This window comes from Desmodus rotundus, chromosome 1 (assembly GCF_022682495.2).
Source record: "Desmodus rotundus isolate HL8 chromosome 1, HLdesRot8A.1, whole genome shotgun sequence".
Taxonomy (NCBI): domain Eukaryota; kingdom Metazoa; phylum Chordata; class Mammalia; order Chiroptera; family Phyllostomidae; genus Desmodus; species Desmodus rotundus.
Window position 1 is genome coordinate 26,138,081 of NC_071387.1, and position 27,706 is coordinate 26,165,786.

The 27,706-nt window shown below is 39.7% G+C and overlaps 1 protein-coding gene across 2 annotated transcripts in view; it reads left to right on the top strand.

The window, feature by feature from the left end:
* GRIN3A (glutamate ionotropic receptor NMDA type subunit 3A) overlaps positions 1 to 27,706 on the top strand; it is a 147,528-nt gene that overhangs the window by 29,861 nt on the left and 89,961 nt on the right. For both annotated transcript variants that reach the window (XM_024560131.3, XM_045195259.2), the window contains one exon: positions 15,908 to 16,512. In XM_024560131.3, the coding sequence (XP_024415899.2) occupies positions 15,908 to 16,512 (605 nt within the window). The remainder of the gene's footprint in view (positions 1 to 15,907; positions 16,513 to 27,706) is intronic.

The window sequence follows — 27,706 nt, forward strand, 5'->3', positions numbered from 1 at the left end:
TGTGTGCAGTGTTCTATATTTTTAGATAGGGATTTGGGTGAAGAATGAAATCTGTGACCAAGAAACACACTGAAGTTTCCTGGTCTCTCCAGGAACTAGATGAACTGTTGCTTCAAAGGAACCTGTGATGACCATTATCAACACATTCTTAGGCTTTGGTGCTTTGCCCCATGAGCAGGGAAGGATGTTTTCTTAATAATATGTCATAAATTAAATGTTATAATGTCATTTCTTCCAGTGCCATGATTATATAATCTGATTTGCTTAAATACTTCCTCTCCAAACTATAGCTTTATCTACAAGTGGCTAGAATGTGTCACAAAAGAATGGGAGTTAATATTGTTCACTTCTTAGGGTTATTATTGAAGGTATCATATTCATCCTGAATTCACATTTATCCTGAGACATGTCATGGCCACCCAGAGAGTTTTTGATGTGCATCTGACCCATATTTATGTGTTCTAACTCTGCATTATGTTAAGCAATAGCAGAGACTGATTATATTGCAGGAAAGTGGAAAGGTGAGGGAAAAGAATTAACTACCAAATTTTCAATGAGGACCGTCTGTATTCCTTTGAAAAGAAGGTTCTAGTATTAGGTGGGGCAGAACCAGGTTGGAGGAAATGAAATAAAAATTAATTCAATCCTTCCCATTTCAGTTCTAATACCTCTTCCCTAAAAAAGTCTTCCCTGATCCCCAGACTAGGTCACTCTGGAATGTACTCTCTTTGTACTCTTTACCTTAGTTAGGGTCACAGAAATATCATTACAATTATGAACTTCCTTGAAATGATACCTCTCATTTTTTTTTTAAACAAGTCTTATGAGGGAGTAAAATGTAGTGATTAAAAGTATGTCTCTTGAGCTTGATTTTGAATCCCATCTTGGCTTCTTACCAGTTGTGTTGCCTTCCTATGGAAAGTGGGGATGGTTGTAATTCCTACAACATAGAAGGTTGTTGTAAGGATTAAATGAGTTAATTGTTGTAAAACACTTAAGACACTGCCTGGCGCACAGTAAGCATTCACCCAATAATCACTACCTATCATTCATTTTTATTTTATTAGTATGTACCTCTCCCTTATAAGACTCTAAGCTCTATGGAGACACATGACATGTTTCGTTCACTCCCATTGTATTCCCAATATATGTTACAGTACCCAGCACATAATAACACAACACAAATATTTTCTGAATGAAATATATTGTCTAGAAACCTGAGTTAGTCTGAAAGTGAATATGACTTTGAACACCAAAGGATTAAATAGGGCCTCTCTGTAACATTGCATGAACTTATAATGAATGAACTGGCTAGCCCTACTCTATCAAAATATACTACATGAGAATATTCTAGGAAACATGATTTGATTTACTGTTATCCAATTTTTCAGTAAAGGGTTGTGACAATGAGTTATTTTATAATAGTTAAACTGTCTCATTGTTTTAAGACAATAGCCAAAACTGCAAACTGTTTGAATGTGGTGATAATAGTCTAATGCTCAGTAAACACAGTCCCTTGCCATTATTGTGCTCCTTTTAAAGGAAACCCTTTGCTTTTTGTTTCATTTGTTTAAACAGGAAAGAAAGCTAGAGATAGAGCCACAATGGAGGTGAATGTTTACGTGAAGAAATTTAGGGACCCAGGTACATCATCAAGACAGAGACTGAAGTGCAAGTAGCAAAAGAAGTACCCAGTAGACTTGGATGGAGCCAGAGATGGCAAAGAAAGATAGATGTCTGTAGGTCAGCCACCACAAAATAATTGTCATGTATGTCTTATCAGTCAAACAAAAAGAGCTTTAGAAGTTTTCAGTAGAAGGATAAATTTTAATATGTGATTGAGAGGCATCCTGAGTCCGTGAGTCAGTCAGCCAACCAACACCATCAAGCATTCATCCAGGGCCTGAGGATGTGGTTAGAATCAACTGTCTGGACCCTCTAGACACTTCCATTTTAGTAGTGAGAAAATATTCAACAAACAAATAAGATCATTTTCCTATTGATCAATGCTCTGAAGAATATAAAATTGTTCTATGAAGAAAATGATGAATTTCATGGTGGATAATGCAGTGGGGAGGCCGCTAATTTTCAGTGGAAAGCCCAGAAATTTGAGCTGAGATAGAACCAGTCATCTGGGGGGAGAGCATCCCCACTTTCTGAGGAAGAAGGGGCAGCAAGTACAAGGTTGGAGCATAATGGCTTTGAGACCACACAGGTGGAGTGAGCGAGCAGGGCCAGATCACTGAGGGCTTAGGGTAAAGAGCTTACATTTGCTTTCATTGCCCAGGAAAGCTATTAAAGTGTTTTAAGCAAAGGAATGATACGGATTTAGATTTTTTTAAAAGATCCCTCTGACTCCTTTGTGTAAAACTGACTGCCAGCCAGGTACTGTGGAGGCAGGGAGACTACTAGTGAGGGGCTGTCACATTAGTCCGGGTGACAGATGGAGGCTCACTCTAGAGATGATGAAAGTGATTGAGTTGTGGACATATTACGGAGTGAATTGGACTTACGAATGGACTAATGAGTGATGTGAAGGGAAAGGGGACTAAAATCTGATGTCTTAGTCTTTGGTCTGAGCAGTTGAGGTGCATGATGGTGACTTGGGAGGGCTTTAAGGGAAGTGGATTTGGAGGGGGTGTCTGGAGTGGGGGCTGAGAGGAAAGAACACAGTGAATCTCTCTGGGCTTGTGAAGTTTCGGATGCCTAACAGGAATCCAAAAGGAGATATCAAGAAGGCAGTTGAATAGGTAAGGTCCAGGTTAGAGATAAAAGGGATACGTGGTATTTAAATTTAGTAGGCTGGAGTGTAGATAAGAAAAGGAGAGACAAGGACAGAGCCCTGGGGCACCTCAAATTTAGAAAAAGGTACCCTGAGAAGAAACAACTGGTGAGATAGAAAGAAAACAAGATGTATGGATTGAGAAGCGCGGAGGATGAAGTGTCTCAAGAGGAGGTAACAATTGTGTCAAACGGCGTTCAGAGGTTGAGTCACAGGTTGAGTGAAAATCTACTTTTCATTTCAGTGGAATTTGGTCGTTGATTGCTGTAATGAAAGTTGTTATGGTAAGTTTGAAATCCTAATTGGATAAGAAAATTGGAAAATGAGGAAGTGGAAGCTTTAAGCATCGATAAATCTTCAGACTTATGCTGAAAAACAGGAGTAAAATTTGGAATAGGAGCCGGAGGAGGAAAGTGGCTGGTATTAAGGAAATTTGTAAGCTGATCAGAGGTCTTAGGGGAGAGAAATTGCTGAAGCAAATTCCAGAACAAGGTCACTAAGGAGATGAGAGAGAGGAATGAACAAACTCCCCATCATTTCTATGCCCAAAAGTTGCCAGACCCTTCGGGAACTAATCCTGAGCCTGCCTCACTTCAGTTCATAGCAGTCCACACTTTTATTTCCTTGAGAAAGTTAAGCATCTTCACTCTTCCACTACATACACTGCGGCAAACTAGACTAATTCAGGGCAAGAAGAGGTTTACATTGAGTTTAGTTGTCTATATTTCCCTCTCCCCATCCTCCATGCTATATAGAGCTGTGTCTCTGAACCCAAATGAACAGAAGCCTGATTAATTTCTTTGTTATGCAAAATACAAGATACTTTCTTAGTAATAATAGAGGCATAGTAGTAATAGATGTGTTATTTTTGTTTTAAAATCCTGATAAAACTGCTATCATCTTCCTTTATCTCTCCTCTTCATAGTCTATATACCCTTAACGTAGTCTTGTTTAGTTCCTGTTATTTCCATTTACTTTGTTAGAACACTATTCGAGGTTGGTTGGTAAGATTTCAATTATTTCTCTGGTTGTATAAATGGTACCTCACTTTCGGTAACAGATAAGTCACTGAAAGTTTGCTTCAGTGTTGATACCTCTTTATATTATTGAATCATATTTTAAATGCATCGGTGTTGAGCTTTCAAATAAATTCGATTATGAATAATTTATAAAGCACAATAAATGTTTCCCCACAACCATCTTGAGTGTAAAGAAAGTGGCTGACACTCCCTGAGTTTGTGCAGATCATGATTCACTTGTATTTCTAATCAGTGCCTCAGGTGCAGATGCGCTTGAGCAGCAATGTCAATCCTCCCAGCGTTCCGGTGCCAGTATTTTGATTGACATCGGAGAAGATCCGTGTCTTCTTAGGAGGATATGGTTTTATGGGAATGCAGATAATAATTACTCTTGCCTCTGGAGAGAAACTGTGCTAGTGAAATATGAAGGAAAATGGTTCATACAAAATAGACACACATCTCAGCTGAAGGTCAGGCTTCTCTGTCTACATCTAAACTATACAAAACCATTTATTCATTCAACCCACAAATCTTCACTGGGAGTCTCCTATTTTCAGGGTACTGTTATATAGAATTTTAGTATAAAAGACAAACATGTCCAGCCCCATACAGTCCAGGAAGGAGAGAGAGGAGCAAACCCATGTTGACTGTGCCGTGTATAAATGACTGGGAGATCTATGGAGAGTGGTGGAGCCGCAGTTCAAAGCAAGGCAAGTAATAGAACTTGAGGGTGAGGCAAGTGAGCAATGTCGACCTGGAGAAGAGAATCCTGAGCAGGGCCCGGAAAGATGACTGGGAGTTCGTGATGTAAAGAAGGGGGTAGAGGGAAAATGACCTACTCTGTATTTCCTCATGTCTTGGAATGGCTTCCAAGATAAAAAGAAAACTAAGATGTACTTAGACAATTGAATAATCCGGGCAAGATGACACCGCTGTCCTATATCAAAGGAGATCAGCATGAGGGCTGGGATACACAGAGATGTAGCGGTCTGCTCTGATGGATCCCGCATAACCTGGAAAGGGATGCAAGAGATAGGGTGTGGAACTCTCCAGGATCATCCAGGGCACAGACAAAAATGAGAGAGAAAGTTATCCATAGGGAATTTAGTATTTTGGGATGCTGGCTTATGTTATAACAGCTGGGGTATCAATTCTATTTTTCTCTTTCTGGAAATAATAAAGACTTAGAAAACATAATGGTGATCACGGGAGGTTCTTCCCATCTTAAAGCCTAAATGCTTTTGGTGTGAAATGCAAGAGTTTCAAAGAAAATAATGCCAAGAGAGGCCATATAATGCTAACAGAATGAATTTATATGAACAGTAAATAATTCCAGACAGAGATCATTCCAGGGTTCATACATTAAATCAGACAGGAACCCAGAAAACTCATCTGGTTTGATTAGATCATTTTTACCTAAAATATTAGTAATTAGTGTTACAGTGTTCTCAGGACAGGATGTGATTGTATATGCTTGTCACAGAAGAGAAGAAAAATTAATGAATTCATAAATTAGTGCGCTCTTTATACACCTCTCTCATAAAGGCAATTCCTTGTGGCTTAAGGGCGACAGAGAGATAGTAGAGTGTACAAACTGGGCAGAGCCTGAATCTTTCCTTTAAAATTCAGGAATAACATTAAACACAAGTAGGTATTCATAAATATTAAAATTTAGTCATATTCACTAAAGATCATGTGAAGACAGGCCACCTCAATTAAGCAAATTATTAACCTGTCTAATAGAAGGAGAAATGCCTTTTACTCACCCCCTAATTCATGGCATTCCATGAACTGTACAGGAATTTGGGTTAGGTGAGCTTTCAGGTCCCTTTCAGACCAAATACTAAAATCCATAAGTGCACCAATTGGCTTTTGGTGAATCATTCAAACTTAGTATTTCTGTCCCATTTGATTATTATTCGATTATTGAATGGATATGGGCAAAGGTTTGACAAGTAAGTTCACAACAGGGCTAGATTCAATCCAAATCTTAAATTTGAAAACTAGCCAACTAGGTCCTTTTTATTTCCTAGTCAGTGATAATGTTCACATAGACCAGCCCGGAAGAACACAGACCTGTGCATTCAGAATTCATTGTCCTAGACCGGGTATCACAAGAACTGCTTACAGAGCCTTTAAGTTTGATCACTAATTCATGAAGAAGTGCTGCCTCTGTGACCAGAGACTTTAAGAACAAAAATGAACATTTCCAGTGCTTTCTCGCTTTGAACCAGGATTTGAAAGGTACAAAGAATTAATTATGTTAATGTGCACCTAGTAATGCGAGTGAAATAAATGTCATGGCAGCAAAGCATAGTCATAATTAGTAGATCACAAGTTTTAGAATAAGGTGCTGATACGGAAATGAGCTGAGATACTGTTTCATGGCGCGCTAATAGTATTTCTGTACGTATGCTGCCAGGATGACCACATAATACTATTTCTGGTGTTGAACTGGTCAGTGGCAAGTATCAAACAATGAACTGGTAAATTTATTAAAAGGAGTCAATGAAATTTTTTAAATTTCCTAATGAAATAATAAGCCATTATGCAATTAAACTGATTTTACAATTTTGAAATTAATATAAAAGCCATATTGCATCACCATTAGTTGAACTGTGTTTAAACGTATACATGTCACATGTATAACATCGTGTGGTCCCCACATTGCCCTGAAGTCATTGGTTGATTATTAATTACTATTCTCCTGTCACAGATAAATAAGTAGAAGTCAAGTTTCCCCGAACAGTCCTGATGTCAAATCCAGTCCAGAGCGTCCTCAGTACTGCTAAAGCTGACTCATTTGCTTACAGGGTGGTTTTGATGTGTTTTACTCTTGTAGTAGATAAAATTGTGACATGAGGGTCATATTCTTTTTCCAGTTTAAAGTATATTAATAGGAGTTGATAAAAATAGGCACAGTGGCACAATAAAAAAGGGATAGCAGAGAGCCTGATACCATGACAAGAAAGAGAGAAAACGCACTTTTGAAAGAGGCTCAAGAGCTTCAGTGTCACCAGAATCCCAGCTCCCCTTGGTTCTACGTGGAACCAGCTGGCTCCATGTCCCTGAGCACATCACGGTCCTGCATCCAGGCGCTGTGGTTGGTGATGACATCAGAATGCTGTGGGTCATAGGGGAAGGATCATTACGCCAGCTCACAGTAGTGTGGTAATATTACTAACACCAATAATAATAATAATAATAATAATAATAATAAACAACTAATATTTACTAGGTACTTACTACATGTCAGCCTGTGATGAAGCTTCCTTTCCCAATCATCCATGGTCCCTTGACCTTCACCTGCAGACTTGGTCTTGCCCCAGTACCCGGTGCTTGTCCAAAATGTAGGCAAGAATGCTATAAAAATATTTGCCTCATAATCTAAAATTAAAAAAACCAAACCACCATGTCTTTTAGTCTGGCTAAAATTTCAGGCCCTTCAGGCCCGGTTATAGTCCACTGCCTTATTCCTAAACTATTTCCCCAATATGTGTTCTGGTGCTGACAATAATACCCTCTAGATTTTAAACTCCACGAAAGAAAAGACCTTATTGGTCTTATTCACTACTGTGGCCTCAGTAGTCAGTATCCAATGCCTGGCACAAAATAGGTGGTCAAAATAAGAATTCAAACAGTTTGTTAAATAAATTAAATGTACCAGTCTAGCCCTTACACTTCAATTCTCTTAGTGTAACATTCCTAATATCATCATCATCATTATCATCGTCATCATCATTATTAGCTACCACTGCTATGTGCTGATGCTTTATATGCATTTTGTTATTTAATCCTCACAAACCTTGCAAGGCAGCTGGCATCATTTTCATTGCTCAGGAGAGGAAATTAAGATCCATGAAGCTAAATGGTTTTCGCAGAGCCTGTCACACACAACTGGAAAACAGCAGAACCACAGTTCAAACACAGATCCGAGCCCACATAGCATCACCACGTCCCCTCCTCTGGGCTTTCCTGGGATTTGCAGTGACCCTCTGAACCCCAGACCAGTGTTTTGGATGGTATTGCTGCCTGATAGTCTTTCCTGATGTCAGGTGCCCACATTGCCAATGCCTCTCTGACTCTGCTTCACCCTTTCCTGTGTTGGAGGAAGGCTTTCGAGGTTGCCAAGAGTCACCAAGAGTAGGTATGAGCAGAACAAAAGGCAGAAGTGGGATGGAATACAGATGAACCAGTTGAGTATTAATTATTAAATGGGACTAGAATGGGAAAGATGCAGATCAAAAGCACAGTGCAGGAAGTTTGAGTGATTTTCACAAACTGACCTGCCATGCCATTTGACTTCTGTTTTTGGAAATCAGCCTGGGGAGAAGGACTGAGTTGGTTCAAAAGGGACCACATGCCTGCTTCTGCTGTTTCTTCTGCCTGAAGACATGCATCTCGGTATCCATGGCCTGGCTGATAATACGCTTTCAACATATGTTTTTTTTGATAAGTAAATCAGCCTTTTTTTTTAAGACAGTGTTAGATATGCCAATACTTCCTCCTAGGACTGGACTGGTCCCCCACTGCCTGCTGTATTCCAGGAGGTGGGACCAGCCTTCCCGATGTTGCTACAGTGAAATAGCAGCACGGTTGGCAATTTTATGCCAGCTGCGCCGTGCATCCACCATGCTGCCTTCTAAAGCATTCCTTGCATTTTATTACTCTGTTGTGTATTGTTTTATACGTGTATCACTGAAAATCCTGAGGGATATGTCCTACGATCTTTGTTGACAACCCAAACATATTGGTCAAACACCATTATGGATAGCTTTGACCATGAAATTCAGTAGCATCTAAGTGAAAAATTGAAATGCATTTTCCCAAACTTTCTTATTCTGCCAAACACAAAATGGATGGCATTAATTGTACAACTGAATCTCTTTGTTAAATTAAATTACTGTTAATGAAGAAATGCAAGTCTTATGCTTTCCCAAAAGTTGCTGTAAATGGGAGGAGGAATGAAGAAAAAGGGTGGGAAGCCACGTGCACACTGGGCAGCAGGCTGGGCCCCCTCGCTGGCTCCCATGTGCCAGCCACATGGGGCATGTCATTCTAACCCGTGCCAGGACACATCCTAAAAGTGACTTGATTCCATGGTCCTTTAAGATTACAAATAACTTGCAAATAACTGGAACTATAAATATTAAATGTACACATGGCAAGGTTCTCCTTCACACGTTGCTCATATCACTTGGAGGGAGCAGTACAGACTACTGGCCAAAAACACAGGCTTTCAAGTCCTACAAATGTGGGTTTGGGACCCAGGCCCCCTTTCTTAGTAACTGTGCAACCATAGGAAAATCACTCACTCCTTCTGAGCCTCATTTCGGTCATCTGTTAAAAAGAAGGCTGATCATTGTAATCACCTCATGAGGCCATTGTGAGAATAAAATAAAGAAATCTGCATAGACCACTAGGGGCATTGATAGCTATTATTAGCTTTTAATTTGTATTATTAGATTACAATATCTGGGCAAGGCCTGTGCATTATGTTTGCCTGAATCCTTAATGCAACTGAGAAAACAGTTAATTTACTTAAAAGCCTGGGCTTCTAAAGGAATAAGCTTTAATTTTCAGCAAAAACTACTTCTATACCATACAGGTCAAATGAAGTGAGATAATGAGGAACAGAAAACCTGCAGCCTCTTTGGCTGAGCAGAAGCGATAGTGGCATAGAAAGTGGGCTCTGAGCCCCTCAGACACCTTTAATAACCAGCAGACTTACGAAAGGAAGGGGATTTTGTTCCTGTTCCAAAGGAGTGTAAATATTTTGCTCACTTGAACTTTCTGAGCTTTGGCCTAGAAGGCACAACTAAATGGGTTTGCTTGCCAGGAAAGAGCTGAGAGAATTTCATCTTTCCTCCACTCTTTACACAAACCTGGTTCCATTACCTCTCTTTTCTTCTGCCAAGGGAATATCTCAAAGCACTCTGGCAAGCTCGTCGCTGCAGCCAATCCTGTTTTTGAAACTTTTACTGATCCAGAAAATAGCTTAATCTGTGCTCTCAGGGAGAACAAAGATTGATGGGGGATCTCCAGGAGTTGGCACCAAAAATTCCTTAACTCGTAAAGTGATACTAGAACTAGTCACTGAAGAAAGAGGCTTTGTGGGGATGGGGGCAGGTGGGTGGGTACTCTGCTGTGAACGTATTATCTCCCAAATAAATGGCTTCCCCCAACCTGAGATTGAGTGGCTGTTTCATGTAATTGCTATTTGTAAAAGACACCTATTTCAGGGACGATTGTTTGAAAAGAGACAAGAGAAAGGAAAAAGCAATCACAGAGAAAAAAGTTGTACTGCAGTCAGTCACTTTAGCAAGCACTTCCAATGCAATGACTGAACTCAAGCAGATTGTACCAGCCATCGCTCACCGACACTCACTGTGCGCATCAGGCGCTTCCCGTGTGTTACCTCCTTCTCACGTTTAATTCTCAAAGTGAATCTGTGAGCTAGGAGGTAGTATTTACCTCATTTTGGAGATGAAGAATTTATGACTCTGAAATACTACATGACTTGTAGAAAGCCACATGGCCCCTAAATGAGGGAGCCAGAATTCAAGCATATGTTGTCTTAACTACTAAGCCCTAACCATTTCTGCTTCACTGCCTCCCAGAAGAGGAGAGAAAAATTCAGTTTGATTACCTTACCACTAGCAAAGACAGCTTAGGACTTGAGAACATTATAGACACTATGAAAGAGGACAATGCAGAACCAAACAGAAAAACTGTAGAAGTAGGTGGTGGCTCCAACCATTATCTGGGACTAGAAAGATAGTATACCTACTCGAAGAAGAACGGGTAGCCAAAATGAGACCATATTTTTAGTTAAATATGTATGTTTTTTATAAAGCATTATGTGTTTACCTATATATAGTGAATAACCATTTTTATATACATTCTTTATTTTTTTTAAGTCCCAGTTAGAGAATGTCTGTATAGAGCAAACACTTGCATCTACCTACCCCTACTAATCATACTTACTGAACTTTTCCTGGAGCATTCTTCCCCATTTCCCAGTTTTGCCACATCCTATTACATTTACATTAATTTCCATAATTTATAATTATATTGTGTCTATTTGTCTACTTATTACAATATGTATTTCTACTTTCAAATATCTGGAGTGGAGTTCAGAAATGCATCCTTCACTGTTTATAGCGGGTCCTGCTGACAATAGAAAAACCAAGGATAGGATCAAAGGGTCATTGGTATTTTCCAATTTTTACAAAGTCCCACAGGTAAAAATCAGAGGGATATCTCAGCTACAGAGGTGCCCCCTGAGGAGCAGAGCAAGGGGTCCCAGCCCCACACCAGGCCCTCAAGCCCAGAGTTCCAGTGCCAGGAAGAGAAGCCTCCATAACTTCTGGCCATAAAAACCAGCAGGGAATGTGACTGAGAGAGACAGAGAGCTTCTGGAATCCCAGGTAGTTCCTCTCAATGGACCTGGGAATGGACTTACTCAGACTCACTCCCTCTGAGTCCCAGCACTTGGGCAGCAGCCCAAAAGGCACCAGGGACATACAGGGAGGAACCGAAGTGTCTGATGTCACAGTGAGAGCTGGAGGGGCAGCTTTCTCCCAGACAGAAGTGTTGGCAGAGGTCATTGTTCCTCTTCTGAGGCATCCTCCCACAGAGCCAGCAAGTGGGTGCCACATCTGAGTTTCTGTCAACTAGCTCACAAAATGTTTGCTTGCCCCACCAACTTGTGGGCCCACCCAAGCTGCTTCCAGTGGCTTTTCCATATAAATGGCCTATCTTGGTTTGTGCTTCAGACTTCCCTAAAATCTCTTAAACAAGCAGTATCTAGCTTAGGCATGCCCCATACCTCTTGCTAAGTGGCCCTAGGCCCAGCACTAGTGGCAGCTTGGTTCTCAGCTTGCCCTTTCCTGGGTGTCTCCAAGCCCAGCACAAGTAGCAGCCATCTGGGGATAACTCTGTAGCTCATCCTAAGTGGCCTGGGCAAAACACAGGCAGTGGCTGACCTTGCCCTGCATCTCCTGGGGGCCCCAGAGCCAGCACATCTGGTGGACAGCTTCAGACCACATTGAAGCACCACCCAACCACCTCCACAAGCAACACATTCAAGGGGTGGACTCAGCAGGCACCAGAGCCCTGCTGAAATAAGTGCTGCTCCATTGGGTGGGCCCCTCCACAGCTGATCCCCCATAGTGGTTTCAGCCAGTCCTTGCAGCCACTTAGCCTGGGGGTAAATTCCTCTCATTGACATGCCAACAGCAATTAAGGCTCAACTATAGCGGGTGGGTGTACACAGCCCACAACAGTATTGCATCTGGAGTGCCCAGCTTGGGTGAACAAATGGACTGTGCCACTGGATTCTACAGGACATCTACTATGTTAGGCCACTCTACCAAGACCACGAGATGTAGCAGCTCTATATAATACATAGAAACAAACACAGGGAGATTGCCAAAATGAAGACGTAAAGAAATATGTCCCAAATGAAAGAACAGAATAAGATTCCAGAAAAAAGAACTAAATAAAATTAAGACAAGCAGTCTACTAGAGGCAGAGTTCAAAACAGTGGTTATAAGGATGCTCAATGAACTTAGAACTTCAACAGCATAAAAAAAAAGGACATGGAAACCATAAAAAATGAACCAACCGTAAATGAAGGATACACTAACTGAAATGAAGAATAATTTACAGGGAATCAACAGTAGAGTAGATAAAGCCAAGGATGAAAATAACCATTTGAAATATAAGGAAGCAAAAACACCTAATCAGAACAGTAAAAAGAAAAAAAGATCCCCAAAAATGAGGGTAGTGTAAGGAGTCTCTGGGATAATTTCAAGCATACCAATATTTGCATCATGGGGGTACCAGAAGGAAAAAAGAAAGTTCAAGAAATTGAAAACCTATGGGAATAAAATAATGATAGAAAATTTTCAAACCGTAGTAAAGGAAGTAGACATACAAGTTCAAGAAGCACAAAGAGTCCCAAACAAGATGAACCCAAAGAGGCTGACACCAAGACACATCACAATTAAAATGTAAAAGTTTAAAGACAAGGAGAGGATCTTAAAAGCAGCAAGAGAAAAGCAGTTGGTTATCTACAAGGGAGCTCCCAGAAGACTGTCAGCTGATTTCTCGACAGAAATTTTGCAGCCAGAAGAGACTGGCAAGAAACATTCAATGTAATGAAAAGCAAGGACCTACAACCAAGGTTATTCTACCCAGGAGAGCTAACATTTAAAATTGAAGGACAAATAAAGAACTTCCCAGGCAAGAAAAAGCTAAAAAAGTTCATCACCATCAAGCCAGTATTACATGAAACAATGGGTCTTCTTTAAGAAGAAAAGAAAGATAAAAAATATGGATGATAAAATGGCAATAGATACATATCTATAAACAATTGAATCTTAAAAAAACAAATAAACAAGTAGAACAAAAACAGACTCATAGATACAGAGAACATTTTGATGGCTATTGGAGGGCAAGAGGGTTGTGGAGTTGGGTGAAAAAGGCGGAGGGATTAAGAGAATATAGTAGTGAATATAGTAGATAATATTCTAATAACTATGTATGGTGTCAAATGGGTACAAGATTTATCAGGATGATTACCTAGCAAGTTATACAGTGTCTAATCATGGAGTATACACCTAAAAGTAGTATAATGTTGTATGTTAACTGTAATTGAAAAATAAAATATAATTTAAAATAAATAAATAAATGATATTATTTTTCCAAATAATCTATTCTCTCAGCTCTGATACTCCTTTGTAATTTTCCACCTGTAACATATTAATATAGTATATTAAGTCAATATACTTCTTTATGCTTGTACATTAACATCTGTTCTAGTTATTTCTCTGTTAATCCTTTTGTTACTACTTCCCTGTTTTAATTATTAACGTTTTATAAAAATTGCAAGGCCTCTCTATCATTTTTTTTCCAAATTTTCTTACCATCTTGCCTGACTTTTCTGTCTGTGGAATTCAAAGTGTAGGAAATTTGTAGGATTTGACAAATCCCTAATAATATTTATTTAGTTTGGCTTATATGGTTTTATGTATAATAATATTTATATATTACAATACATAAATATATAATATGCCATACATAATAAAGAGTACACTCGTGTAGGAAAATGAGAATTATCAGTATATTTAGCTTCATATTTTCTTTCCCCCTACCTCCTTCTGCTGAGCCTGCTTAATTTATATAAATTGAATGCACTTATGAGGCAGTTTTACCCTATTGCATGGTTGAGACAGACTTCCTGATTCTTAGGTTGTTGTTTTATTGGCTCTCTGACTTAGGAGGAAAACAATGTGAAAATTATTATGTTTAAATAATACCTTCTGTCAAGCCTTGAGTTTGCCCTTTGTAAATAGCAAATTGTATGTAAGACTTAGATTTTGCTTCTTAATTTGATTTGATGGGTCTTCTTTAATGTTTATCTCAGAATCTGAAACACTTTTTAGGCTGAGTTTTAGTGTTCTAAGTTTTCACATCTTTGTGTGTGTGTGCCTTTATCATTACACAGGAAAAAATTAGGAGATGCTACATGTGAGGCTGCTTTATCACTAGATATTTCTAAATATTGAATAAATATTTGTTTGAAGAATTGGGTTCTTGAGTCTGTGAAAAGATTAACTGTGACATCTAGATTTGCTTATTAGAATTATTTATAGAGATGACTGTGACTGTACACATTAATTATTACCCATGGCAGTGGGGAGGGGTCTTCGTTTTTACTCTCATGTCACTCTCATGCCAAATGCATTGGTTTCTCTGTCTTGTGCTAAATGCTCACTGTGACTAGCTAATTTCACTTCCCCATTTAGCAAGAAAAGAACATTTTCATCCCTGTCTCTATTAGAACTTGCTCTTCAGATACTATTGAATGAATCCCTCTGTGGCAGTGTATGATGGGCCTTGTTCCAAATGGGGCCAAAATCGGGTCTTGAAGTTCTGCTAGGAATGGACTTCTCAGTCTTTAAGTGAAGAGATTATGATCATAGCCCAGGACTCGAAGTAAAGGAAAAAACAATCCTGTTTGACAAATACTCTCTGTTAGTTTAACTAAGAACTGTGCTACGGGAAATGGTTGAGAAACGGTTTTTGTCCTAAAGTGCTTCCAGTCTAGTCTGGGAGATAAACACATTAACCAAACAGCTACACTGGGGTGTGAAGAGTTGTGTAATAAAGGGATGAACATGACCCCATGACGCAGACATGAGATGATAAAGTCTGCTTGGTCAGGAGTCAGAGAACAAACAAAACCCAGTTCACCACTGCAGGAAATCAGCAGGGCGAAAATACTGGGAGTAAAAAAAAGATAGCAGCAGCAACAGAAATAGTTGTAAAGGCTACTTAAACTAGTTTCTGGAAATCTGTGTTGAAAAGCTGAGTTTTTGAAAGATGACATTGAATATAGACAAATGCATTCCCGGGTGACGAGATCAACTTATCAAATTTGTGTAGGCATGAAAATGCTCGCTCTGACACAGGAGAAATAAATTGTCCACCATGACTTGTCTTTGGGTGCATAGCTGGAGCATTGCAGGTTAAAGACTAGGAATGGCCTCCTAAGCCACACTGTTGGTTTTGAAATGTGCCCAATGGGTGATTCAGAGGGTACAGTGCAGAAGACTGATGTGGTCATATTTATGTTTTAGAATGAAAACTGTCAACAGAATAGGGAGCTGAAGCCAAGAAAATGGTTGAGAATATTTGTTCCTGCCAGCTGGATATGGAGTTTGCCTTCCATTGCTCTTTGCTTCTGGAAGAGGGTTAAGGCAAAGGAGGAAATAAAAAGGAAGGAAAGGCAGATGAGCCTGACAAAAATTTAAGACAAAGTGTATGTATGGTTGTGTTACCCCAACATTTACACCAAGAACCATCTGCTGTCTGATACTCTTAGCAAAAATTATAAGGAAATCAGCTGTAAAGAATCAATAATTCCATTAGACAGAAAACATAGCTTTTCAAATTATGGGAATTTTATCCCAGGTATGCATTTGAATATTACAGAAAAAATAAAGGATTAAGCCTAATAGGAAAGCAAAAGTGTACCCTATGTTATAATCTTTGGCCAATGCTTTCTAACTGTTCTTTTTCATATCTTTAAATACAGAATCCCCTTCACCTACAGCTGAGTTTAGAAAATTCATTAAGTTCTGATGCTGATGTCACTGTCTCAATCCTGACCATGAACAACTGGTACAATTTTAGCTTGTTGCTGTGCCAGGAAGACTGGAACATCACCGACTTCCTCCTCCTTACCCAGAATAATTCCAAGTTTCTCCTCGGGTCTATCATCAACATCACCGCCAACCTCTCCTCCACCGAGGACCTCTTGAGCTTCCTGCAGGTCCAGCTTGAGAGCATTAAGAACAGCACGCCCACGATGGTGATGTTTGGCTGCGACATGGAGAGTATCCGGCGGATTTTTGAAATTACCACCCAGTTTGGGGTAATGCCCCCTGAGCTTCGTTGGGTGCTGGGGGATTCACAGAACGTCGAGGAGTTGAGGACAGAAGGTCTTCCCTTGGGGCTCATTGCTCATGGGAAAACAACACAGTCAGTCTTTGAGTACTATGTGCAAGATGCCATGGAACTGGTCGCAAGAGCGGTGGCCACAGCCACCATGATCCAGCCAGAACTTGCCCTCATTCCCAGCACAATGAACTGCATGGATGTGGAGACTACAAATCTCACTTCAGGACAGTATCTGTCAAGGTAGGAAGCAAGACCTGGGTTACATCCCCATTCACGGGGCTGGGACAGGAAGTAAAATTTCCCTCTCTCTTCTGCAAACATCTTGATTCTGAGTAACTTTAAACTCTAATGTTTCTGAAAGGTTTTCAAATTAAATAAGGCTAGTATTTCATAGCCTGTGATCAGGAATTTGATCTATAGACTTCTAGCACATGGTGTATAGTGGGGAGCACTCAGTCCTGCTTTGAAATCCCAGCTTAGTCCCCTAGTAGCTGTATGTTCTTGGCAAGTTATTTAATAAGTCTGAGCCTCAGTTTTCTAGTTAGTAAACTGGGATAATATTGAATAGCTTGATGTCATAATGAAGATACCATGAAATTACATATGAAAAGTACCTAACACTGTGGTTCTGCTCATAGTAGATGCATAACAAATGTTTCTACCCTGCCCACACTTTCCCATATCAACAGACTTGGACAAATCTCTCTAAATCACAGAGAAAAAAAAATTATTCAAGCAGAAAATAGACTTTTCTCTCTCCTCCCAGGCCTTGATGCTTAAGACAGTATAAAGTAGCAGGTAAAGGCATAGACTCTGGAGCCAGACACTGAAGTTGAATTTTGACTCTGCCACTTTCTACTTGCATGACTTGGTCAAGTTACCTAACTTCCTTAAGCCCTGGTTGGCTACGTTACATATTCATTTATGTAATCGATAGGTTCCACTGTCCATAGAGACATTGCGATAGCTACATAGGTGGATGGATAGATACATGCATGCGTACGTACACATATACAAACAGAGAGAGCCAGAATAAACTAAGAGTGTCTGCAAGAGTTTCTGCAAAATCATGTATATGATTTCTTTTAATTTAGGCATTTTTCCTCCCCACTTCTTCAATCTGGCTCAGAAGCTAAAATGAAAAAGCCCACTTAAAGAATAACCCATTTTATAGAAATGTTTTTCATGATTTCCCCAAAGGACGATATCCTTAAAGGATTTTTTTATAGTGGCTTAATTTCTTTTCTGAAAAGAATCACCTTAGGTCAGAGAGGCCAAATCAGAACACCATTGCTCTCCCAGAGGTGAACGCTTGGCTCTAGTCTAGACCCCATTATTCGGCAATTCTCTTGGAACAGGGACATCTAACAATATTGAGAAACTCAAGGCAAAATCATCGTATCCTACCTTTTAGAAAGACATGATTATTTGATGAAAAGTCAGGAAATCCTAAGCATTTTACATTTCATTTTACATACGTGGATTGAGCACCTATGAATTGCAAAGCAACATGCTAAATACCATATATGTGGCAGAGTTTAAGCACAGCCTATATATAGACTCCCTAAAGAAGGTCGTTAGTACAATAAATAATTCAAACTGTACTTATTAGGAAACTTTTAATGATAAAATTAGATGTTCTACCATAATCTGATCTTTCCATTTTTTTCCATATCGCAATTTGAATTTCCACAAGATGGAATTCTATGAATATTTTTATTTTATAGCTGCTGTCTGATTTAATCTACTGTTTTTGAACTAGAACATAATTGAGGCTCAGGATTTTATCTAGGATAAGAAACATTTTCCTTCATAACAAAAATATAAGCAAAGTTTTTATTTGTATTTCAGAATAGTCATTATTTTGAAAAGACAACTGTAAACAGCAGGCAGGAAAAAACACTGGCGGAAACTACATTAAATATTTAGCATTTTTCTGTCTCATCTAAAATGGAGAGCCCAGGAAAAATGATTCTGTTTGGATCCTAAAAATGTTCAAAAACATCAGGGAGAAATATTTGTTGACGGGCATTATATATACCTTTAGGGTTAATTTCATCCAGATCAAACTGATCTTTCTGGCTTCTCAAGATTTAATTTATATTAAGTTATGTCTCTTCTTCCACATGGATCCCATGGCACTTTGTACATGAAATTATGTACAAATCATCATTATCTGCCTGCACCTGACTTGTGAGCCAAAATATAAATTTTATTAAGTGGAAATATTATTCAGCCTAGTTTAATACCTAGGATATAGCAACCCCTTAATAGACATTTATTGAACTTGATATAGAAAGAAGGAAAGGATTTTCTATTATATTGGGTTGGCCAAGAAGTTTGTTTGTTTTTTTCCATAAGATGGCTCTAGTAGTGCTTAGTTGTCTTTAACTTCATTCAAAACAATTTTCTTAGATTGTATTGTGACAGCCCTCATATCAGCATGCATTTTTAAAAAATTATCAAAATTGGTGAATTTTTGTGTAGCTATTTTAATATTGACGATGGAAGAAAATACGCAACATTTTCAGCATATTATACTTTATTATTTCAAGAAAGGTAAAAATACAACTGAAACGCAAAAAAAAAATATTTGTGCAGTGTGTGGAGAAGGTGCTGTGACTGATGGAATGTGTCAATAGTGGTTTGCAAAGTTTTGTGCTGGAGATTTTTCACTGGATTATGCTCCAAGGTTAGGTAGACCAGTTGAAGTTGATGGTGACCGAATTGAGACATTAATTGAGCACGATCAACGTTGTACTATGAGGAAGATAGCTGATATACTCAAAAAATCAATAAAGTTACTAGTGAAAGTGAAAAACGTGTCTTTCATTTTACAGAAAAAAACGAAATGGACTTTTTGGCCAAGCCAATATTTACATCCTACATCAAATGCAGCTGTAGAAGAAAACCAAGTGGTTGATATAAATAAAAATTGTCTAAATTAAAAACATAGTTGTTTTTTAACTTACCTAGATACCATCTAGTTTTATTCTGTTCTATTGTGTTTTTTTAATGAAATATTAGGTTAGTGAATAACCTTTGTTCTTGTGGCTTTTTCCACATGTTTATTCCGCAAACTATAAAAGCTACAAAAGAAGATTGTGAGGGGTGGAGGCAGCAATTCACTATGTATATGGGTCAGTGACAATATTTTCATCTCTATGGATGTATTTGAGAATGACCTTAAAGAACTTCAGAAACTATGCGCAGCCTTCTTAACTCTCTGGTAATGCGGTCAAGGAGAGAGTTTCGAAGCATCCAGGAAAGGGCCGAGGGAAGTGGGCAGGCTTTGTAATGAACAACTGAAAAACTGCCTGAAGATATAAAACAGCTGTGAGTTTTTTCATCATTATTTATTTTGTTGAATGCAATCTTTTACAAAGTTTGTTATTCTCAGTCCATAAGTCACATCTGCATATACTAATTTTCTTAATTATGGCTGAATTTTGTGACGCTGACCCCTCTTCCTCTCTGCATGACGCGAGCCATGAGGATAATGAGCCATGAACAGCGAGTGTCAAAGTTATGCAAGCCTTCATTTCTCACCCAGTCACTTCCAGTTTGGGCTGCCAGAATTGTTAACATTTTTAAATGTTAACGAAATCACCAAAAGCATGGCTTTTTCAGCCTAGCTTTTGAGACTAGAAAAATCATTTCTCATGGCAGACTACACAGGCGTAATTACAGGTATCCAGTATTTTATTCTTCCTGGGTCCCCACAAGCCAGAGCCAAAGTCATCACAACTAAATGTAGACAAAACCACTTGGGGGACAGGGGGAGTCAGGTTCACAGCATGATCTTTAATCATTTATTTCCAAGTTGTTTGAGTAGATGTGAATTATGTGAAGCCATGAAGTCTGATGGGTTATTTGGTAAGGACTCCATAAATACATAGGCGTGGATGTTTTTGCGTAGCTGGCGACTATTTGTTCAGCTAGGGGAGGTAGACAGAATGAAGACGCCATGCTGCCGTTTTGGAGCTGACAGCCTAGCACGTGAGGTTGAAAAGTAAGTCGTTACAAAACAAAGGGATACATGATTCTTAAAACAGAGATGTTCAGATACACAGAGGAGGAAATAATTAACTCTCCTTTGAGATTTGGTGATGAGAGAACTACACTGGAATGGGATCTTGATAAATGAACAGTTTTCTGGTTTAGAGCTAATTCACAGGCGATGCAAATTAGCCAAGACCTGAAGAAGAATTTGAGTGCAATGGGAGCATGAATTGCATGTGAAGGGGATTTGATGTGATTCTGGAGAAGTAGGTAATTTGATAGCATGCCACACAGGGCTTTTATACCAGTCTAAGGAGCTTGCATTTACATGCGTCCTGGATATCACTGGACTGGCGGGACATTCGCCGTGACATATTATAAAATCATAATCCTGTAGCAAATGAATCGAATACAGTACTACAGCATAAAAGCCGTGCAAGTAATTTTTTTAAACTATTAGGATTTAAATTTTTTTTTTATTTCTGAAAGTTGGTTTTAACCTTGCCCACATTTATTCCTTTATTGCATTCTAAACACCAGACTCTGGTGAAAATGAATAGACTTTGGGGATTTAGCTACTGATCCTAGGGTTAGGATTTGCCCGTGCTCATCTGAAGGCTTTGGGTGCTAATGAATCTATTATTCCTGGAGAAAGAGCTGCCTGGGTTACTCCCAGCCTGTTCAGAGGCAATTATCCTTTAAGACAGGGGTGCCCAAGGCACATGTGGCCCACAGGCTGCTCGTAGCCCAGGATGGCTATAAATGTGACCCAACACAAAACCATAAATTTCCTTAAACATTATGGGATTTTTTTGTGATTACATGTCACGATGTATTTAATGTGTGGCCCAGAGACCCCAAAAGGTTGGACACCCTTGCTTTAAGACTTTCAAGAGTCTCCACACTGATAGGCACTCTGTTTCCCATGGCCTAAGAAGTCCCTGATCCTTTGGCTAATTAATCATAGTCCTGATAGTTATTCTGGCTTCTAGGGAGGATATGGAATCTTGTCTTTCTCCTTTGAACAGCTTCTGCAGTTCAGTTCTGTATCAAGTAGGCAGTGATTAATTCATTTATTCATTTACAAATATTTGTTGAAGCTACAGATATTAGGCTAGGCCCATGGCTCATGCTGGAGACACAAAGAATAGAAGACAGAGGCTCTGCTCTCAGGAAGCTTACAACCCTCTTTTTCTATCCTCCAACCAGTAGAGGATATGCTCCTCTTATTACCTATATTTTTTATCTACTTTCTTTGACCTAGCTGTTCGGTTATTATTCTCAGTGGGACAACACCCATTCTCCTAGTGATTGTCCTTCTTCATTAGCTGGCATTGTTAGGCCCCCTCCTCGGTTGTCCTTGGAAAATGGTCCAACGTGCCCTGACTGGTGTGGCTCAGTGGATTGAGTGCCGACCTGTGAATCAAAGGGTGACTGGTTCAATTCCTGGTCAGGGTACATGCCTGGTTTGCAGGCCAGGTCCCCAGCTGGGGGTATGTGAGAAGCAACCACGCATTGATGGGTCTCTCCCTATCTCCCTTCGATCCCTACTCTTTAAAAATAAATAAATAAAATCTTTTTAAAAAATGGCCCAATGTGCTAGAGACTCTTTCCCCGCTAAGCCATGCTCATTTTTATGCTTATATGGTCAAGCAATACCAAGGTTCACTGGCCTTTCATTAATAGTAAAGGTTGCTTTGTTTATTGATTCTGCACGTAATATTCATAACTTATTATGTGTCAGGTATTCTGAGATACTAGGAAGCTTCAGAAAAAAGGAGACTAAAACAAATATCTATTCAGAAATGCCAAGGTATAAATTAATGATGATCTCCATTTCATTCCTGGATGTTAGAAGAGTTCCAGGAGAACCTGAGGGTGCATGATGTAATTCTAATTTGGGGTATTTCTGCCCACCTTTACAATAATTTGCTGGCATTGTGACCCTGGAAAAATTTTATATTCTCTGTGAAACTTTAATTTCTTGAACTGTAAGAATTCCTAGTTTGAAAGGTAAGTGATGTGCCTAAGGTCATTCCGTGAGTATGTTCTAAGGGAAGATTTAAATCAGTGCATCTAAATCTAAGTTCCAGGCTCTTTCAAAACTTATACAAACTTTCCTTAATTGGGATCTCATTTCTCTGTAATATTATTTCAGCCAAATGTTATATAAATCAGGAGGCAGGGTTACCTGTGTAAAGGCATTCTTGTCCTGAGGACCTCCATCGAGCCAAACTAGTTAGCCCATGTGTTCAACAGGTACTGTTGCACTGAACATGGAAGCCAGGGGCCGAGTGCTGGTAACACTGGTTCCTTGGATCCGTAAGGAGAAACCACTGCCGTGGGATGAGCTGCTTTGTCCAGCTGGTACTCCTGCATTAGCTTCTCTACTAGGGCTACCAAGGACTCAATACCTCTAGAAAGCCCATGTGTTGGAGCTGTGAATCTTAGGGACCAACACAAGGTCTGTGTTTTCAGATATTTTCAATAGGAGCCCCTGTCACTGGACTAATTTGGCTGAAATCTTTTGAATTTTCCCTCCCTTCCACATCACCTAAGGCATGTCAAGCGCTGAGTCTGAAATTTTCTCTAACTCACAAGGGCCTCAAATAAAGAACAATGGAAAATGTGTATTCCTCAGGACTTTATTTTGTGAGTGCAGCTTAAATTTGCTTAACCTAGCATCCGGCAGATATTAAACTGTGGAGTTTTTCCAAATTAGGAGAGTTTCCAAGTTTTTATTTGCCTGAGAGGTAACTGTGGTCTCTGTTGACTTTTTTACTTTGTACGCATCTACTATAAAATTTGGAACTACGTCAAAAAGAGGTATGAAGATGTAGAGAGCAATACTGCAGCTCTACTCTGAACTCCAGATCTATCTCTTGGGGCCGCTTCCACCTACAGACCCTGTAAACCCTGCGGATGGATGCTTGACTGATGAATAATGTGTAATGTCCCGTTGCCAGGACTATGGTAAGAGAAGGGATATCAACACCTGGACTAGTGCTTGGTCCAAATACAGAGGGCTGGAATGAATGAAGTTGGAGTATTACACAAAGCAACCAGGAACAGCCCAAGGGGTGGGCACACACCATGACTGTGTGGAAAAGTCAAGGTTCATACCAAAAAGCAAAGGGAAAGGAAAACAACCTAAAAGCATGAAACAGATCTAACTACCATGTGGGAGAGATAGAAAAAAGCATCAGCTTGCCCATCGTGCCACATGAAAGCAGGAAAAAGAGAACGCTGTATCCATGAGTCAGACCTCTTCACGTAGAGACCCCCTCACACACACCAATATCAACACAGCCCAAAATTTATGTTTCACTATGACCCAATCACATAGATTAGAATTTTCCTCCTCTTGGGAAAAAGGTCAAGAAAAGCAGGAGCTCCCCTGCCCTTCCCTTCATTTCACTTGTAAGTAACTGAATTTTGCAGACATTGGTGAAACATCGATCCAAATGATTCATATGTATGTACACATGTACAGTTAATATGCAATTAAATTGCTATTGTCCATTAACTGATAAAATCTATTTTAAAAGATGAGCTTTGTAAGTTACTTAAAAAGATGATGCAATCAATGATTACAATTGGGGGGTGGGTAGCTTTGCTCTGAAGATTGAAATTGAGCAATTTCTAATTCCTTGTCATCAGAGAAGTTTCCCAGTGAACTAATTTCCATTACTGATACTACCCATTCATTATTCATGGGGAAATGAATTGGAATTTTAATGTTTGGAACAATCTATAAATTGCAAATGCAAATACTTCCTGCCTGGTAGAGCCCTGTTCTTCTGGCAACATGATGTCTGATTTGTGCAGGAGACTTGTGGTTAATTGCATTTACCCCACACACATTCCTGAGAAGTTGCTCTGATCAGACACTGTGTGCTACCCGAGACCCCAAGACGACTCTCAGTGAGCTCAGTGCTTGGATGAACGTCTCCTTCAGCTTTGCGGCCCGCAGTGTTGGGAAGCAGGGCAATGGGAAAGGGAGGGTTTGTGCATTCCTAACAGCAACCCTGTGGAAGAGACTACTCGCCAAAGGTACTGAATGTCAAAATCCATGCCTTTGAGGATTTAACAGTCTAAAAAGTCAAAGATGGATTTATCAACTGCCAAATACTTACATGCTGGGGTATTAAGGAGGACTCAAGAAGACAGCTGAGTTATTTTACAGTTAGCTCAAGATATTATCTACAGTTAATGTTTAATTTGGAGAGCTGTCCCATGTATGGAGAACAAAATCAAAGCAATGTCCTCTGATAGAATTGGACCATCGGTGAGCTCTGCAGCTAAGAAGGCAAATTCACGTTTTCATAAAAGGGAGGCAGACACCACAGGGTCTGCTTCAGCGAAAGATGCCACGGAGTAGAAACTGAACTAGTAACAACCTGCCATGCAAATATACAGAAGTTCTCTGGGGCCATGAAAAAAGGAAAGATGGCAAAAAAATACATTGGGGGGAAAAGGGAAGTAAATAGATGGATTTCAGAGGGAAATGGGAAGGGGCCTAGCATGGCAACAACAAAAATACTTAACTGGAAATAGTCAAGTTGCTGACTTTAAGACAAGATCTCTTCCTAACAGGATGGAATATTGGCATTTCCTTTGTACAAGTCCACAAAAGTCTAAGAGAAGGAGGGAGAGGGAGAGAGGGGAACATAAATTGCAGAGAAATAAAATATGAGCAAGAACATTAAAGGAATAATGAGATAACTGTAGATTAACCCACAAGCCAGAAACTGTGAGACTACTGTAGGACAGGGAAATAATCTACAGCCCGAGGAAGACACACCATGAGAATGATTCAGGGAATTAAAAGGATTAGGGAAAAGTCTTGAAGAATTAAGAAAAATCACAGATTAAAATACAAACAAAATATAATTCAGACAACTGGAAGTCTATGGAAGGTGTCAAAGATCAGAATTGGGTATAAGTTTTCTGAAAGATATGAGACTATTAAAGAGAGAATAGTTTGGGGCTCCTCAATTGTCGGGGGGCTTTAACGCAGCCCCCCCCCCCCCCCCCCCGCCCCCTGGTTCTGCCAGGGATGAAGAAAAAGACTACCAAGACATGATCTGCTTGGGGAGGAGAGGTGGCCGTTTCTCTCAAGGGGAGAAGTGCCCCGAGCCTCTCTCTCCAGGGGCTTTTATTAGGTTCATTCGCATAGGAATAGGATAAAGCTCATCAATCATTGTCAGCCAGTAAGGGTTAAACAATACATGATTTACAGAGAACTCTGAGGGCTTATTCTGAGTTACAGCCAATTAGTTAGAGGGCCATAAAACTTTAGGCGCCAGACTCATCTCAGGTCTGGACCCTTATCTCTTAAACTGAGGGTACAAATTAAGTAGGTTTCACAGGAATGTATGTATTTTTCTTACGCCTGATTCCCCAGGGAATCCGCCCCTCCCAGCACAGGACTGCACTGCCCTCTGTCATTGTTTCAGGCTTAAGTCAGGCAAGGGAAGTAAGGCAGCCAAGAGATTAGGAGACTTCTTGCAGACAGAATGAGGACTCAGGCTATTTCAAAGCCGAGGGGCGAGGGTCCATCACCCCCTTTTTCCACAGCCCCCCGAGTCCTTCCCTGTGGGCCTCTTCCGTGACCAGAGCCTGTCTTAGGTTGATCCTCCCTTGAGGATTCTTACCCGTCATTGGCTAACTGGCCAAGCTCAGGGCCAAGCAGGGTGAAGTGGGCAGAGGTGGTACACCTGCCAGGGAGACAAGCTTTGTCTCCTTAGTGGCTTATGGTCCCAACTCTGACTCAGCCTTAACCATGAGGGGCTACAACCTCTGAAACCAGGCAGGGCGGTTCCCAACACTCAATGATAAAGAACAGAAAGCAACAATGAAAGTGTGCGCGTGTGACAAATACAATAGTAGAACTCTGGAGGTTGTGAGGTTTTGATTGGAAGATTCGTTACATGATTGATGATTGTAGATATGAGCCACATGATGAAAAGATGGAATGTTTTGAACATCTCCTGATCTCTTCCCAACTCTCCTTCTGTCTTCCCAGAAAAAGAAGAATGGGAGACTGGGAATATGCCTTGTTTTATACTAACAGGGCTTTATTGAGCTTTTCCACTACAGCCAATAGATCTAGAGTTAAATGAAGTGTGACCAAGAAATACATATTTAGATTCAGTGCCTAGGAGCAAGTAAACCTGACAAGAATTATGTGGTGCTTGGGGAGGTGGGGGAGAGTTTAGAAAATGTCACTAACAACAATATAGCCAAAGATTTCTAATCAGGCAAAAAGGAAAAAAAACCCACAATTAAGTTCTAACAGGCTAAAAAATTTTATAGAGCTTTATGAAAGATGAATAAATCTCTTATTCCTCAGGGGAAAAACATTAAAAATGATGAGATGATCATGGGCAAAGAAAATCAGCTCATTTTTCAAGATATAAGAGAATGAGAATACAAATTTTTTAATGATACAAAGAAAGTTCCCAAAGGGAAAAATAAATGTTAAGGCTTTACAGAGCAAAGCAGATATTCCCATGCACAGATATGATTAATGGAAGGCCACAACAGGGGGAAAGAGCACAGATAAGAGAGCAATTTAATAAGAAATTTCTAAAAAATGAGAGAAGCAGATATACAAAGAGACAAGTTGGTGAGTGGAAAAGATTAAAGTAGAAATAAATATAAGACCTAAGAACAACTGGGTGTGGCAGAAGACACGTGAAGATGATGATACATTTAAAAACACAAAGATGGATTCGCATGTCTCCAAAATGAACACTGGAAACGATGGAATTATTATAGAACTAGTTCAAAAGCAAGAAAGGATACAAATTTATAACAAACATTAAAACATAACATTTGTAAATCTTTATATGCTGAATAAAATGGGAAAAAAATCAGGAGGCAACAGGCCTTAAAATCTTTAAGAACATAGCCCTGGCTGATATGGCTCAGTAGTTTGAGCACCAGCCTGACAACCAAAGGGTTACTGGTTCAATTCCAAGTCAGGGTGCATGCCTGGGTTGTGGGCCAGGTCCCCAGTAGGGGGTGTGTGAGAGGCAACCACACATTGATGTTTTTCTCCTTCTCTTTCTTCCTTCCCCTCTAAACAAAAATAAATAAATATAATTTTTTTAAAAATCTTTAAGAACATGATATTTCTAGTCACAGATTTTTATTTAACTTTAATACAGTTCAGTAAATGGAGAGTCGGGAAGAGACCCATAGATGTGCAGAGTTTAGTAAACTTTAGTAAAATTTTACTTGAGTAAATTTAGTAACTTTAGTAAATTTTGGCGAATACAAGTAGGCCTGACTGGGTAGCTTAGCTGCCTAGAGCATCATCCTGATGCCTCACGGCTGTGGGCACATGCAAGAATCAACCTACGCATGCGTGAGTAAGTGGAGCAACAAATCCATGTCTCTCTCTCTCAAATCAATCAGTACAAAT